At 30.6% G+C, this 13,485-nt stretch overlaps 1 protein-coding gene across 1 annotated transcript in view; it reads left to right on the forward strand.

Moving 5' to 3' along the window:
- The window catches only part of LOC134717801 (uncharacterized), a 41,352-nt gene that overhangs the window by 13,577 nt on the left and 14,290 nt on the right, over nucleotides 1–13,485 (forward strand). Inside the window, exons 7-21 of the mRNA XM_063580294.1 lie at nucleotides 284–337; nucleotides 646–735; nucleotides 1,943–1,969; nucleotides 2,837–2,854; nucleotides 3,870–3,932; nucleotides 4,412–4,438; nucleotides 5,097–5,114; nucleotides 7,071–7,142; nucleotides 7,564–7,590; nucleotides 8,263–8,280; nucleotides 9,741–9,851; nucleotides 10,486–10,512; nucleotides 11,397–11,420; nucleotides 12,828–12,845; nucleotides 13,189–13,215. Of these exons, the coding sequence (XP_063436364.1) occupies nucleotides 284–337; nucleotides 646–735; nucleotides 1,943–1,969; nucleotides 2,837–2,854; nucleotides 3,870–3,932; nucleotides 4,412–4,438; nucleotides 5,097–5,114; nucleotides 7,071–7,142; nucleotides 7,564–7,590; nucleotides 8,263–8,280; nucleotides 9,741–9,851; nucleotides 10,486–10,512; nucleotides 11,397–11,420; nucleotides 12,828–12,845; nucleotides 13,189–13,215 (621 nt within the window). The remainder of the gene's footprint in view (nucleotides 1–283; nucleotides 338–645; nucleotides 736–1,942; nucleotides 1,970–2,836; nucleotides 2,855–3,869; nucleotides 3,933–4,411; nucleotides 4,439–5,096; nucleotides 5,115–7,070; nucleotides 7,143–7,563; nucleotides 7,591–8,262; nucleotides 8,281–9,740; nucleotides 9,852–10,485; nucleotides 10,513–11,396; nucleotides 11,421–12,827; nucleotides 12,846–13,188; nucleotides 13,216–13,485) is intronic.

The following is a 13,485-nucleotide window of genomic DNA, read 5'->3' on the forward strand; positions in this document are numbered from 1 at the left end:
TTCATCTTGTATGCTGTTATACTGTAAGAAATATATAGTGTTCAAAACAATATTTTGGCTTTTCGATGAACAAAATAAGTTATGTCTATTAATCTGAACACACTTCTGGTTTTGGGACCCTTTATAGCTTGCTGTTCGGTGTGAAACAAGTCTCCAGCACTCATACCACATCTTCTTATATCAAGTTGCATCATATAAAGTATTACATGTTTTGATACGCTGCATACTTGCTTTTGATAGTTGACATTAGAATTTTTCTTTTTTCCAATGAAATTTATTTCAGGTAGTCCGGGGGCTGATGGAAAGATTGGACCAGTAGGCCCTGCAGGGACACCAGGTAAATCAAAGCAATTTTATCTGTATTACTATGAGAAAAACGTTCTTTTTACAGTAGTGATACTTTTAATGTGGTATACATTTCAATCCAAGGGCTGTTATATTTTTTTCTGACCCTGGATAATATAGCTATAGTACACTAATTTTAATATATAACAAACGTTTCAAACTGTACACAAAATTTGTAGGACAAACCCTACATTATAAAATTACGTGTTGAAATAGTAGTTTTATTTTGTGGTCCAAAAACTACTGTATTGCTTATGTACATAATCAGTCATTCATGCAAAAGATGGCTATATATTTTAGGATCACCGGGTAAAGATGGAATAGTTGGACCTGCAGGACCAAGGGGTGCACCAGGATTACTTGGTCCACAGGGACCTAGTGGCAAAAATGGTATGATACATGCTGTGTACAATCAAAATATCTAGAGCATATATGCATAATTAATCAACCAATTATTTGTATAAAGATAAAGAGGATGTGGTATGAGTGCCAATAAGACAACTCTTCATCCAAAAAAACTCATCACAGATGCAGATTGATTAAAATTTTGTATTTGCACCAGACGGACGTTTCGTCCACAAAAGACTCATTCGTGACGCTCGAATCAAAAACACATAACGATAGCCCATACTGTACAAAGTTTTGAAGCATTGAAGACAAAAAATGCTTACAGCTAAAGTAATATTATCCTAAGGTAGAAAAGCCTTACTATATTAGAAATTCAAAGTCACAATTAGCTAAAAGTAAACCCTTGTCGTGAATGATAAAAAGTCAAAGTACACCCGAATCAAGAAGCCGGGATCCACACCTGACTGGCGTAAAACAGTTCAAACAGGAATACGCACGGTCTAATCTATATATAGAAACGAAATGTGAAACACTTTTGAACCACTATGACTTTTAAGAAATATTTGCAAGTTATTTAACAAAGATTCGTAAAATAGTCTTGGAAGGCAATTCAAATACAAAGGTTAAGATCATTGCAAGTCAAAAGTTTAGGTAATATGTGCGAAATATAATCATTACTTTTACAAATTTTTAGTTGGATGGAGAGTTATCTCATTGGCACTCATACCACATCTTCTTATGTTTTTAAAACATTGTCTTATTCATGTATGTCTTATACAACTTGCAACTTCTAAATATATAATATACATTTGTATAATAAAAATCGCTTATAGGGACTATCTAAGTAATCGAAAAACATAAAATTGGTCCAACAGTTATCAATCCATAAAAAGACAAAAGCGATATCATACATTTCATACTGAAACCTATATAATAAGAGTTAAAAGGGGAAATGCGGAATGATTCCAATTTCAAGTAAAAAATGAGGTGAGTATACATTTCAAAAGGCCACCGTTCGACCTTTAACAGTGATCAACTCCCTTTCTGTTATATTATTATAGTCACATTTAAAAGTCATATTAAAATGTGTTATAATGGAAAAGAGAAAGTAAAGGCATTTTTCTTTAACAAACAATAAACGATATACATAGTTATATAATAACAAAATGAAGAAAAGGAAGAACATTGGACGGACAGAAAATCTATAACGTTTTATTTCCATTGTAATATTCACTCTTTTTATTTGAAGGTATGCCTGGAATGAGAGGATTAACTGGTAAGTTATCACAATTCATTTTATGAAATCATTTATTTAGAAAATAAATTGTATAGGCAATAATCAATGTACTTGCCAAAAGTATCAAAAATGCCTGTCGACAACTGAAACTGAAATGAAAACAACAAGTGATAAAATATACAAAAGTAAAATTGTGGATGTGCGTAATAAAATGCTCTTATCTACATATATGTAAATGTAATTTTCTAATGACTTGTTAACAACATTATATATTTAACTTTAACTCTTACAAATACTGTCGTAATGCTTTCCATATTAAGACTAAAATATTAAACAAAATAAACCAAAATGACAATTATTGGATTGTATATGTTTTCAATACTAAAGGTCGGTGGTTTTCTCCGGGCACTCCTCTTTCTATTGACAATATATACTAACTGCCAAGAAATAGCACAACAGTATTGAAAGAGGCATTAAATGATGTTATCAATCGACTTTTATTTAACCAGACGACTATAATCGATCCAGTATTATTATCTTGAAATATGTACTGCCTCTGTCATTACTCAAATTATGTATTACGTACGCTTACGATAGCGGAAGGGTGTTGTGTTTTCTGATCTGTTGCGTCCGTCTGATATTCCGTTTGTCTCGTATATGGTTTAAAATTATGTTGTCTAGTAGGTCTTTTATCATAAGTAAATTTGCGGTTACAACAACGTGAACAATAATACATCTCTTCAGTATAGCGTAATGAAATGAATTGGTGTACAATTAACGAGTTTTAACCTGCTATCACTGTACAGAACACAGAAATGTGATCATGCGAGCGGGCATGATGTAATTTGAAGACATACTTGTATTTTTGCTGATTCCGTATAATAATATATCTTCATTCATTTAAAGGCAGGCCAGGAAAATCAGGTGAATTCAGCTGCTTAGTCATATTATTTAATCATATATATACATCCATGCTGTAACTTATTTATAAGAACAGATTACAGTAATCATATATTTAACATACACTCCTGCCACATAACTACACATCAAGCGTTTATCATTGTAGTATTTTGACATGTATTTGATTTGCAGGTTTATACAAATTACAAGTCGTGATTTTTATGGTTATATTTTTTTTTTTGCAATATGACCATAAAAAATATGAAATTGAGATTTGAAATAGGGAATGTGTCAAAGAGACAACAACCCGACTTAAGAACAGACAACTGGAAACGTCTCTAATAGCAAGAGCTGATCCAGCCCTTTTAAAAGGGGAGGGGGGCCTAACCAAGGACAAAAGGGGGGAGTGTCCAACTATATGTCCTTATTCAAATGCATTGATCGGCCAAAAAAGGGGGTTCCAACAACCGGAACACCCCCTGGATCCGCCAATGAATATGTACATTTTATCTAAAATATGAAAATAAACAATTATTATTTTCATGCTAAGGTTTCTGTGTGTTTGATTTTAAATTATTAACATCATGCTTTTGTTTTTACGAAATAATCCCTTGCGGTTTTTATAGTAACATGTATATCATTAACTTTGTTTGGGTGAAGGGACAGAGGATCGAACAAGCTGAATGATAAAAACTGCCAGTGAAAATTGAAAAGTTTGAATGTTATGATAAAATGAATTTATTTTTGAGATTTTGAGGACTTTGTCCAAAACAAAATGTTTTCTATGAGACAACATTAACACGAAATATTGCTCATATCGAAACGTTTTGAAAATCACTCAAAAAAGAAAAAAAACTTTTATTTACAGTTAAATTAATAAGGACTTACTTTTCTAGCGTGATACAAACGGCAATGATGAGGCCGTTATATTCTGATGATTTTAGTTTGTTTTAGCCTAGTTCAATTAATATTAAAAATCTGGTATTCTTTTTTACTGCTTCTTTTGCATGTCAATGTAACTCAATTATGGTCGTTTAAGGTATATCTGGTAAAGATGGACAACCTGGACCAATTGGACCTCCAGGACCGGCTGGACCAAAAGGTAAATTTATGTATTTTATTTTAGTTGAACAATGTTTTGAAAACATGGTAACACGTCTTTGCAAAGAATGATAATTATAATTGTTATTTATCATTACAATCATATAAAAAGAGGAATATCTTTATATATGTATAAACATAGTTTATTTGCAACAGAGATACTGAATTAATCAACGCATATGAGCAGATTGCGGATTGCGATACATTATAATGAAACAATATTCATTCAGTTTGGCATTCTTTTGAAAATAATAAACAGGCCTTGGATGAAGATTTGATTTAACCGTTTATTTTTTTGTTGAAATTTCGAAAATTTAGACTAACATTCCCGAGGCATAGCTTATTTGTACATGTATTGGCAAACAGTTTATAAGATTTTGGGCGTCAATTGCAATCCTCTTCAAAGTCGAATTTTATTTGGTCTCTTAAATGTTAGATATGATGATCTTATAAAATTATTTTACTATTTTTCATTTGTAGGTATGCCCGGTATGAGAGGACTAACAGGTTAGTAAACAATAACAGTTTTATCCATAAGGTCCATATTAAGTTACTGAAATTGTTTACATTTTAATTTTCAAGTTATGCGTAAGTCAAAGACGTTGGGATTGTAATTATATAAGTGATTTTTTGTTCGCTCTCATGAACTTTTGTTCCAATAACTTTATCTATGATGCGTTTATTTCCACTATTTTGTTTTTTCGTACTCTAAACGGAGTGTTTTCTGTGTTGTCAGATTCAAAAGAGTAGCCAGCCCCGGGCATTAAAAAGTATTTAATGCAAACAATAGAAATAGTATAATATTATGGAAAGCAACCCACTGCTTGTACTATATCTCAGGCAGATGATGTTTTACAGGTTAAAAAAATATTGAAGAGGAATAAACATGTGTGTGAGCGCTATGCAAAAGTTGAAAAGGCTTGACAGAAAATATTTTACTCTAACCTGTTGATAAAAATATTAAAAAAACAATGAGAATTTCTGAATTTTAGGTCGAACATTCATCCTTTATAATCGTGAAGTATTGTTTCTCGAGTAATACTTTAATACTTGATATTAGACACACCGGGTTTGTTTCTCTCTTGTTGTGCAACTTTTGGATTTGCATGGTTTTAATATATTTTTCTCTATAAATTTTCACTATTTATTTAAATGATTCTTTCAGGAAGACCAGGAAAACCAGGTAACAATATAAGATTTAATATAAGTTAGAATGAAGCAGTAAATTTTCATAAAACTTGCTGAGTATTTGTTCATTTTCGTGCTTATTTGATTTCTTGGTTTTGACAAAGTGTGCATACAATCCTACAGAAAATTTGCATTTCGGTTGACAATTTAATTCGCTGTTCCCCTGTACCAACGAAATCTACAAAAATTTAATCCACAATAATAACGAATTCACAGTTTGTATCTCATACAAGTAAACTGTTTGTTTTTGTTATCTTTACATTAAGAAAATGTTCACGTATGTTGATTTTTTTTAACTAACTTGCCTGCCTCAGTCGTGCATTTTCTTGTATCAATTAGCTTATAAGCTAGTTAAAAGTCGTCACAGATTAACATTATCTATATTGCCTGTTCAACTGTAAATTCATGCTACGAATGCTTGACTAATTTGATTAAATTATTCACTGATTAGATACTGGCTGCATGTAATGCAATGCTCATGTAGTAAAATATGTTCATGATATTAAAAAATCATGCATCTTTAAACAGAATTATACACCAAATATGTAGTTTGTAATTTTAATATCTTTATATTGATTTTTTTGTGACGTGGTTTTCTTTAAATTACTTCTTTAAAACTTGGAATGTCAACGATCTCTGGTATCTTTTATAAAGCAAGACTAGCGAACTTTTAAACAATAGATGTTGTTGACTAGACCGAATCATTTCTTAACTTTTTGTAGCCTGAGACTTCGCATAACCTAAATTGCGCGTGGTTTATTGTCTGCTTTACACTTGATTAATTTCAAATGCAGTAAAAACAAAGCAGCAGCATACAGAACTAAATAACACAGAACTAAAATACTTTCAAACAATATTGTCATGTTTGGCTTTGTTTCGGTTGACAATGCTTTCTCGGAGCAAAAAACTTCTATTTATATGATGACTTACACAATTGTGGATTGTTGTTTGGTAAACTAGCTATAGCAAATAAATCATGAATGTTCTGTTATAGATAAAACTTACGTAAAAAAGTATGTAAATATATACACGTGTGTATTGTTCATTAAAATTCACTGATTTAATGAATACATAATGTGTCTTCATAAAGCACAATTTATAAACAGGACAATGATGTCACAATATTGTTGAATTACTAACAGATTACCCGAATAAATTGTAAAAAAAACCTAGATGACACGATAGAGTGTAAACAGTACAGCTAATTTAAGACATTCCTTAAAATTAATCTGACTATTGTTTGATGATTCAAAAGTGTTCACAAATAAATTTCAGTGATTGTTCATTTTATTTGAAGAACTTATGTGCACTGTACATATGTTAATATTCAAGTGTGATTATGTTAGATTTCAAATTTTTACGTACTCAACTTTCTAGAAATTGACATACCTAGTTTAACTATGATGTTGGCAATACTATTCTTCAGACAAGAATCAATATAAAAAAGAAGATGTGGTATGATTGCCAATGAGACAACTGTCAACAATAAACCAAAATGACACATATAGTAACAACTATAGGTCACCGTACGGCCTTCAACAATATCAAAGCCCATACCGCATAGTCAGCTATAAAAGGCCCCGATAAGACAATGTAAAACAATTCAAACGAGAAAACATACATAAATAATGTGGCAAGGTCATATAAAAGAGGGGCGACAGATACCACATAGCATTTCAATACGGTTGTTACAACCCTTGCTCTTAAAGCAACTACTTGTATATTAAATAATTAAGTACTAGTACTTAAAATTCAAACAACAGAGGTTTCTCAAATTGACACTTTAAATATGTTTTTTTTTCAAAATAAAAATAAGAAGACATATATAGCATGTATGAGCTCAACTATAAGACGTACTTACAGCATTATAGAAAAGTTAAAATTTCTAATGTATTTTATGGCGAAATAGCTTTGGCATAGTATGAACACTTTGTTTTTATTTTCCCCTTAGGAACCCCCGGAAAAGATGGATTAGCTGGACCGCAAGGTCCTCCGGGACCCATAGGACCACCTGGGGGAAAAGGTAAATAAATTATTAAATATTCAGTTGTATTCAGCAATGAATACATAAATATCATACCTTGAATAATTTGTTTTGTTTAAACGGATTTTTCTAATTTTTTTCCTGATATATCTTCTTCGACATGAGTTTCGACATTGTTTTTACCAATATTGTCTGTCACAGATAACGATCTATTTTTGTGGAATTAAAATGTATAGAAAATTCAAAGGAAACTGGATCATTTCTTTTGATATTTTATTAATTTAGCTTTTGTTTTTGGTAGCAATATGCATGATCTATTTGTGTAAGCTAATTGGCTACTCGGTTAATGCATGCTATTATTATTTAATGAATGTTCAAAAAATGTACGAAAACATAATTATCAAAAATATCTCATGATGCATCAACTAACTATATCGTATACCTTTAATAAATCTTACAGGAAGACCAGGAATGAGAGGCCTTACCGGTAAGTGCAACACTTATTTATATTTTTTGAAGAAACCTATTTAATATACCCAAAGACAATATATGATTGACCTTCTGTAATTTAATATGCAAATTAATTTCTAAATATAAATATGACCATTTTGAATGTTGTTCGAAATCTAATTATGTTATAAGTAAAAATTGCTATTTGCAAAAACTGTTGTCCGCATATGTTTTATATAATTTTCGACGAAGAAAAGAGGCATACAATTTTTGACCTTGGTTAAAAACAATTGTGATATCATACAAGTGACTAGTTCAGAATATAAAAGACCATTTGTAATTTTACGTTTTGCTATTCAAAAACTGAAAACAACCTTACGTCATTGGTTGAATTTTAATTGTTTGGGGAGTTGTGACCAAACCCAGACATTTCGAACACAATTGATATATTTAATCCAGAATGCATTTAATTATAAAACGCCGAATTGAACCGACAAGTAAATTGATTGTTTTTGTCATTATTACATTCCATCTGATACTTAGTCTTGATAACGTACAGTATGATAAAAATTGGGGAATATATAAAAAAAAAAGATATGGTATGATTGCCAATAAGACAACTGTCCACAAGAGACCAAAATGACACAGACATTAACTACTATAGGTCACTATAAGTCTTCTTTTTTTTATAACAATACGGATTTTACAGGTCGTCCAGGAAAGTCAGGTAAAATCTGATATAATATGTATTTAAAGGTTTTAAATAATCATTATCTAGCATGATGGTAATATGTGTATATAATTTCTAATACTTTTTCCACATAATGGACTATTACATATTTTATATATAATTTAATCTACACATTTAGTTCACTATAATCTATATGTACATGTATTAAGTACATTATAATCGATACATGTAAAATACACTTACATCGATACTACAAAGTTAGAACAGTATCATCCATAACTACGTTTTAAATACACTATCATCGAAAACTATAAACTAAATGCACTAACATCGATTACTACAAAGTAAGTACACTATTATCGTTACCTTTATGCTAAATACACTTATGTATTTTTATGCATTTTTATATAGATTAGATTGTTGGTTTTCCCGTTTGAATGATTTTACACTAGTAATGTTGTATGCCCTTTGTAGCTTGCTGTTCGATGTGAGCCAAGGCTCTGTGTTGAAGGCCGTACCCGGACCTATAATGGTTAACTTTAATAAACTGTTAATTAGATGGACAGTTGTCTCGTATGCACTGATACCACATCTTCCTATATCTATTTACATCGAAAACTTCAAATGTCGTATACTATCATCGATAACTACGTATCAAATACACTATAAACTAAATACACTCACATCGATAACTACAAAGTTAGTACATTATAATCGATAAATTCATATTATAAGCAATATTCTTGACAACAATTTACTAAATGTAATCTAACCGATAAACTATATATTCTAGGCAATTTGATCGCTAACTAAATATAATTTACAATAAACAATATAATCAATAACTATTTCGATCATTATAAAGTATAAGTAAAACAATCGATAAATACATTCTAAAAGCAATATAATCATTCAGTAATACTTTATACATCGGAATTTATAACTACACACGCATTACACTGTATAAAGATAACAAGGTTCTGTTAATAATATAACCAATAACATCATACTACAAGCAATGTATTCTATAACCCCAATACATAAACAACATAATCATGATAATCAACTACATACTATTTGCAATATTATCGATTAATACATATCATAAACATTAAAATATATAACTACATACTATAACATGTATTAATATTACCAATAACTACATATTTTAATTCATATTATTGATAACTTGCTATTATAAACTATAAAATCGATAACTTCATACTATTACATGTAGGAATATTATCGATAGCTAAATACTAAATGGAATAACATGCTTCGTGTAATATCAGTGAAAACTATTTGAAACATCGAGTAGCATCAATAACTACATCTATATGTACCTACTACATTGTTTTATAAAGACTCAAAGTTTGTAAATTATTCATTAAATTTGAAGGTCTAAATATTTTGATATCTTTCTTGACAATAACGGCCATTTAGTAGACTTAATATTTTTTAAATTATTAAACCTATCCCTGTATTCGCTGTTCCAGGAGACACATCTAACGGTACTAGTCAACCAGGACCTGCCGGACCACCTGGACCAATAGGGCCTGCAGGTCCGGTGGGACCTTTGGGGCCAGCTGGAGCCAAAGGAGTAGATGGTAAGCAAAACTGTTATAAAAAAAAACAGTTTTATTTTTTTTTGAAAATCGCAAATATCAAAGATTAAATTATGATCAAAATTTACACGAGTTTAGTTTTAAAAAAAATGCCTCACAAAGAATAATATTGCAAAAGTTTAAACAAAATAAACGGTGAAATAAAGAATTAAGCTTGAGCATCAACGCTGCAATTTAAAACAAGATAGAAATTATATGAAGCCATTAACATGAACAATACAAATACTAGTATCCTTAAGTTGATATTTGTTGACATCATTAAACTATTATGTATGAGTTTTAAATTTCTTTAAATAAATGTAACTTTAGAAACTAATGTTATACCAATACATCCGGTTAAGTAAGATTGTATATCCGCAAACATATGTAACACCTCTACATTGTGTATGTGCTTGTCCCAAATAAAGGTGCATGTATTAAATATATCAATCCTTTGTTGCTGAATGTAATGTTTATTATAAGTTTGATGAATCGCGTATCAGGTTAAAAGCGTTCAAAAACCAAAACATTTATTTTTTTTAAAATTTGCAATGATTAGAGCATCATTAAAACACACGAGACGTATTTCAGTGAACAAACCGTTTTTGCGCATTTATGATTCGGTTATATTTTTTAGGAAGACCAGGCATGCGGGGTTTGACAGGTACTTATCTTAATCAAGTTTAGGATAAATAAAATAAAAACAGATTTCAAAAAATAAAATAAGATCTATTTTAGCAGTGTCAAAATAATTAATGTACGCATGCTTTCACTCATGTCAATTGGTAGAAATTATATAGAAAAGTTTTATAAACGAATGGACTAGAATACCTTTGAAATTATATTTGACAAGTGCTTTAGGTTAACTTTCCAAAATTACATATAGTTCATGTGTTTTATATGTTTATATTTCATAAGATACATGTATAGGTTTTTTTTCTTCTATCCTTAAAATTTGTGATGATACTGCCCTGTTTTTTTTTTATTGAACGTGTTAAATGATGCTCATGCCATAGCTTTGATAAGTTTTTTTTTCTTCGTACCTCACTATTTATTTTTTTACAATAATACCATGATTGTATTTTGAAATACAAAAAGCAAACTCCAAAATTATTGTTTCTTAAAGGTGTGTATTCAATTTGAAAAGCAAATTTTTGTGCTAAACACTAAAAATTGATTAACGGCGGGAAGAACATTGATTGTATTATAGCGGACTATTAACAATTTGCATTGTATAGTTGCTCTTGTCTCTAGTTATATACAAATATAAAGAGTACTAAAATGAGAGTGTGATTCAGAATTAACGGTGACCAATATTAAATTATGATGAGTTATGACCGAGATAAGGGGAATTTATTGTTATGCCCTACAACTTAAAACTTAGTACATATGTTCCCTTTGATATGATCCTTCTAATTTTTATGCCAAGTTAGAGTTTTAACCCGATTTTCACGGTCCACTGAACAATGAAAATGATAGTGCGGATGGGGCATTCGTGTACTTCGGACACAATCTCGTTGTTATTTATACGTTACCGTTATCGTTCAGGTCGTCCTGGTGTTGGACAACCAGGTATGTACATTACGCACATCAAATCAATATTAAAAATGATTTGTGGTGCCACTGCTACGACAATACAGATGGTTGGTGTTTGTATGTCTGTGTGTCAGTTCCTGTTTGCCTAAGCTGTATTTGGCAAAACTTTGAGGAATGTTTATCCTCAATGCTGGTCAACTTCGAACTTTATATGACCTTTTTTTATTTTTTTTATTCGAGCGTTACTGATGAGTCTTTTATAGATGAAACGCGATGGTGTTAATATCAGATTTCAATCCTGGTATCTACGAGATCGTATGATGACCTTAATACGATCCAGATTTCTTGTTCCACTGAAGATATCAAATCTACAAGCTGAAGTATAAAAGAGAAAAATCTTAAATATTTATCAGTATGTTATGCATTATAACACACATTATAAAATCATTCGGTAAAACATGTTTCTTAATCATGTTAATAACACTTCACAATGTATGCAATCAAACTACAAAGAAATTGGACATAAATCGTACACACTAAAATAGAATTATAAGTTTATATAATTACTTCTTTAAATCGAAACTTGGGAACAATGATGTGCTCTTCAAACAGTAAAACATGTTAACTCTGTCCTATATATAGGCAACAGTAGTATGCCGGTGTTCAAAACTCATAATTCGATAGACAAAAACAAATCAGGGTCATAAACCAAAACCGAGGGTTACGCATTAAATACAAGAAAATTACGACACACACAGAAACGAACTAAGTGTTAGGCAAAATCAGATGCGAAAAAGAAATATAACATCAAAACTAAATACATGAATTTGGGATAGGAACGTTATCCCATTTATTTGTGTTCTAGTCCTGTCATGTAATGTTGTCATTTCAATGTTGTATTAAACATTGTCATAAAGGCGGGAGGTTTTCCATGCTAAAAAAAACAGGTTCAACCCCCTATTTATTTCTTTAAATGTCCTGTCTTTTCTGTGTGTGTTACATTTTAATGTTGTCTTTCTGTTGTGTCGTTGTTCTCTTATATTTGATGGGTTTCCCTCAGTTTTAGTTTGTAACCCGGATTTTTTTCTCAATCGATTTATGAGTTTCGATCAGCGGTATACTACCGTTAATTCAATTTACTTCAACGTTTTAATCTATAGTTAGTACATTTTGTAAGACAAAAACAGCTTCTTTTTACCAGTTTTTAAATAAAACAGGTCTAATGATATCATTGTGAATGCTAAAGAACAATAATTCGTGAGAACAGAAAATACAGAGGGAGAATAATGTGTAAAAGCTTCTTAAGATTGAAAAAAACAACATTTATTTAGTTATAATTCTGCTAAATTTAGTAAATGTAAACTGTTTATTTAATTTTGACTTTATGCTGTCAGTATAATGCTTCTTTTAATGTACTATCGATATTTTTTCTATGATTTTCAGGGAAAGATGGCGCTCCTGGTGAGTAGGAAATTTTACTAGTTTGTCATTTCTCAGCAAATATCGCAAAAGAGCCATATTATATTATAGACCTGTTTTATTATAAATTAAGGTCTTTGTGATTATAATTATAACTTTCCGTTGTGAAGCCCACCTTTTCTATGAACTCTCACTTCCTAACTTAAACTCAAACTTCCAACTGAAGTTTGCCCCTTGATACTTAAAAATAAACTCATTATATTGCAGACACCTATTTTATTTCATAAAGTTGAATAAATAAGTACATGATGCTTTGAATGCATGGCTTACCTAAATGTAAGATGTTAATCTGCCTCTTATAATGTACTATTTGGATCTTTTTCAGGACTTTCAGGAAAAGACGGTACTCCCGGTAAGTGTGCTGTTTTACCAATGTTAACAATCTTGGCTAGTGAATGATTTTCAATTTTAGTTTCCTTTATATATTTTGAAGCTTTGTATGACGTCTATTTTCACTGAACAAGTATACATTTTTGTTAGGGGCCAGCAGGTGCGTGATTTAGTCGCTTCATTGACGACCCATTGGTGGCCTTTGGTTGTTATCTGCTCTTTGGTTGGGTTGTTGTCTCTTTGGCACATTCCACAATTTCATTCTCAATTTTATTAATTTACACTTTACATC

The sequence above is a fragment of the Mytilus trossulus genome, chromosome 5 (genome assembly GCF_036588685.1).
Source record: "Mytilus trossulus isolate FHL-02 chromosome 5, PNRI_Mtr1.1.1.hap1, whole genome shotgun sequence".
Classification (NCBI taxonomy): domain Eukaryota; kingdom Metazoa; phylum Mollusca; class Bivalvia; order Mytilida; family Mytilidae; genus Mytilus; species Mytilus trossulus.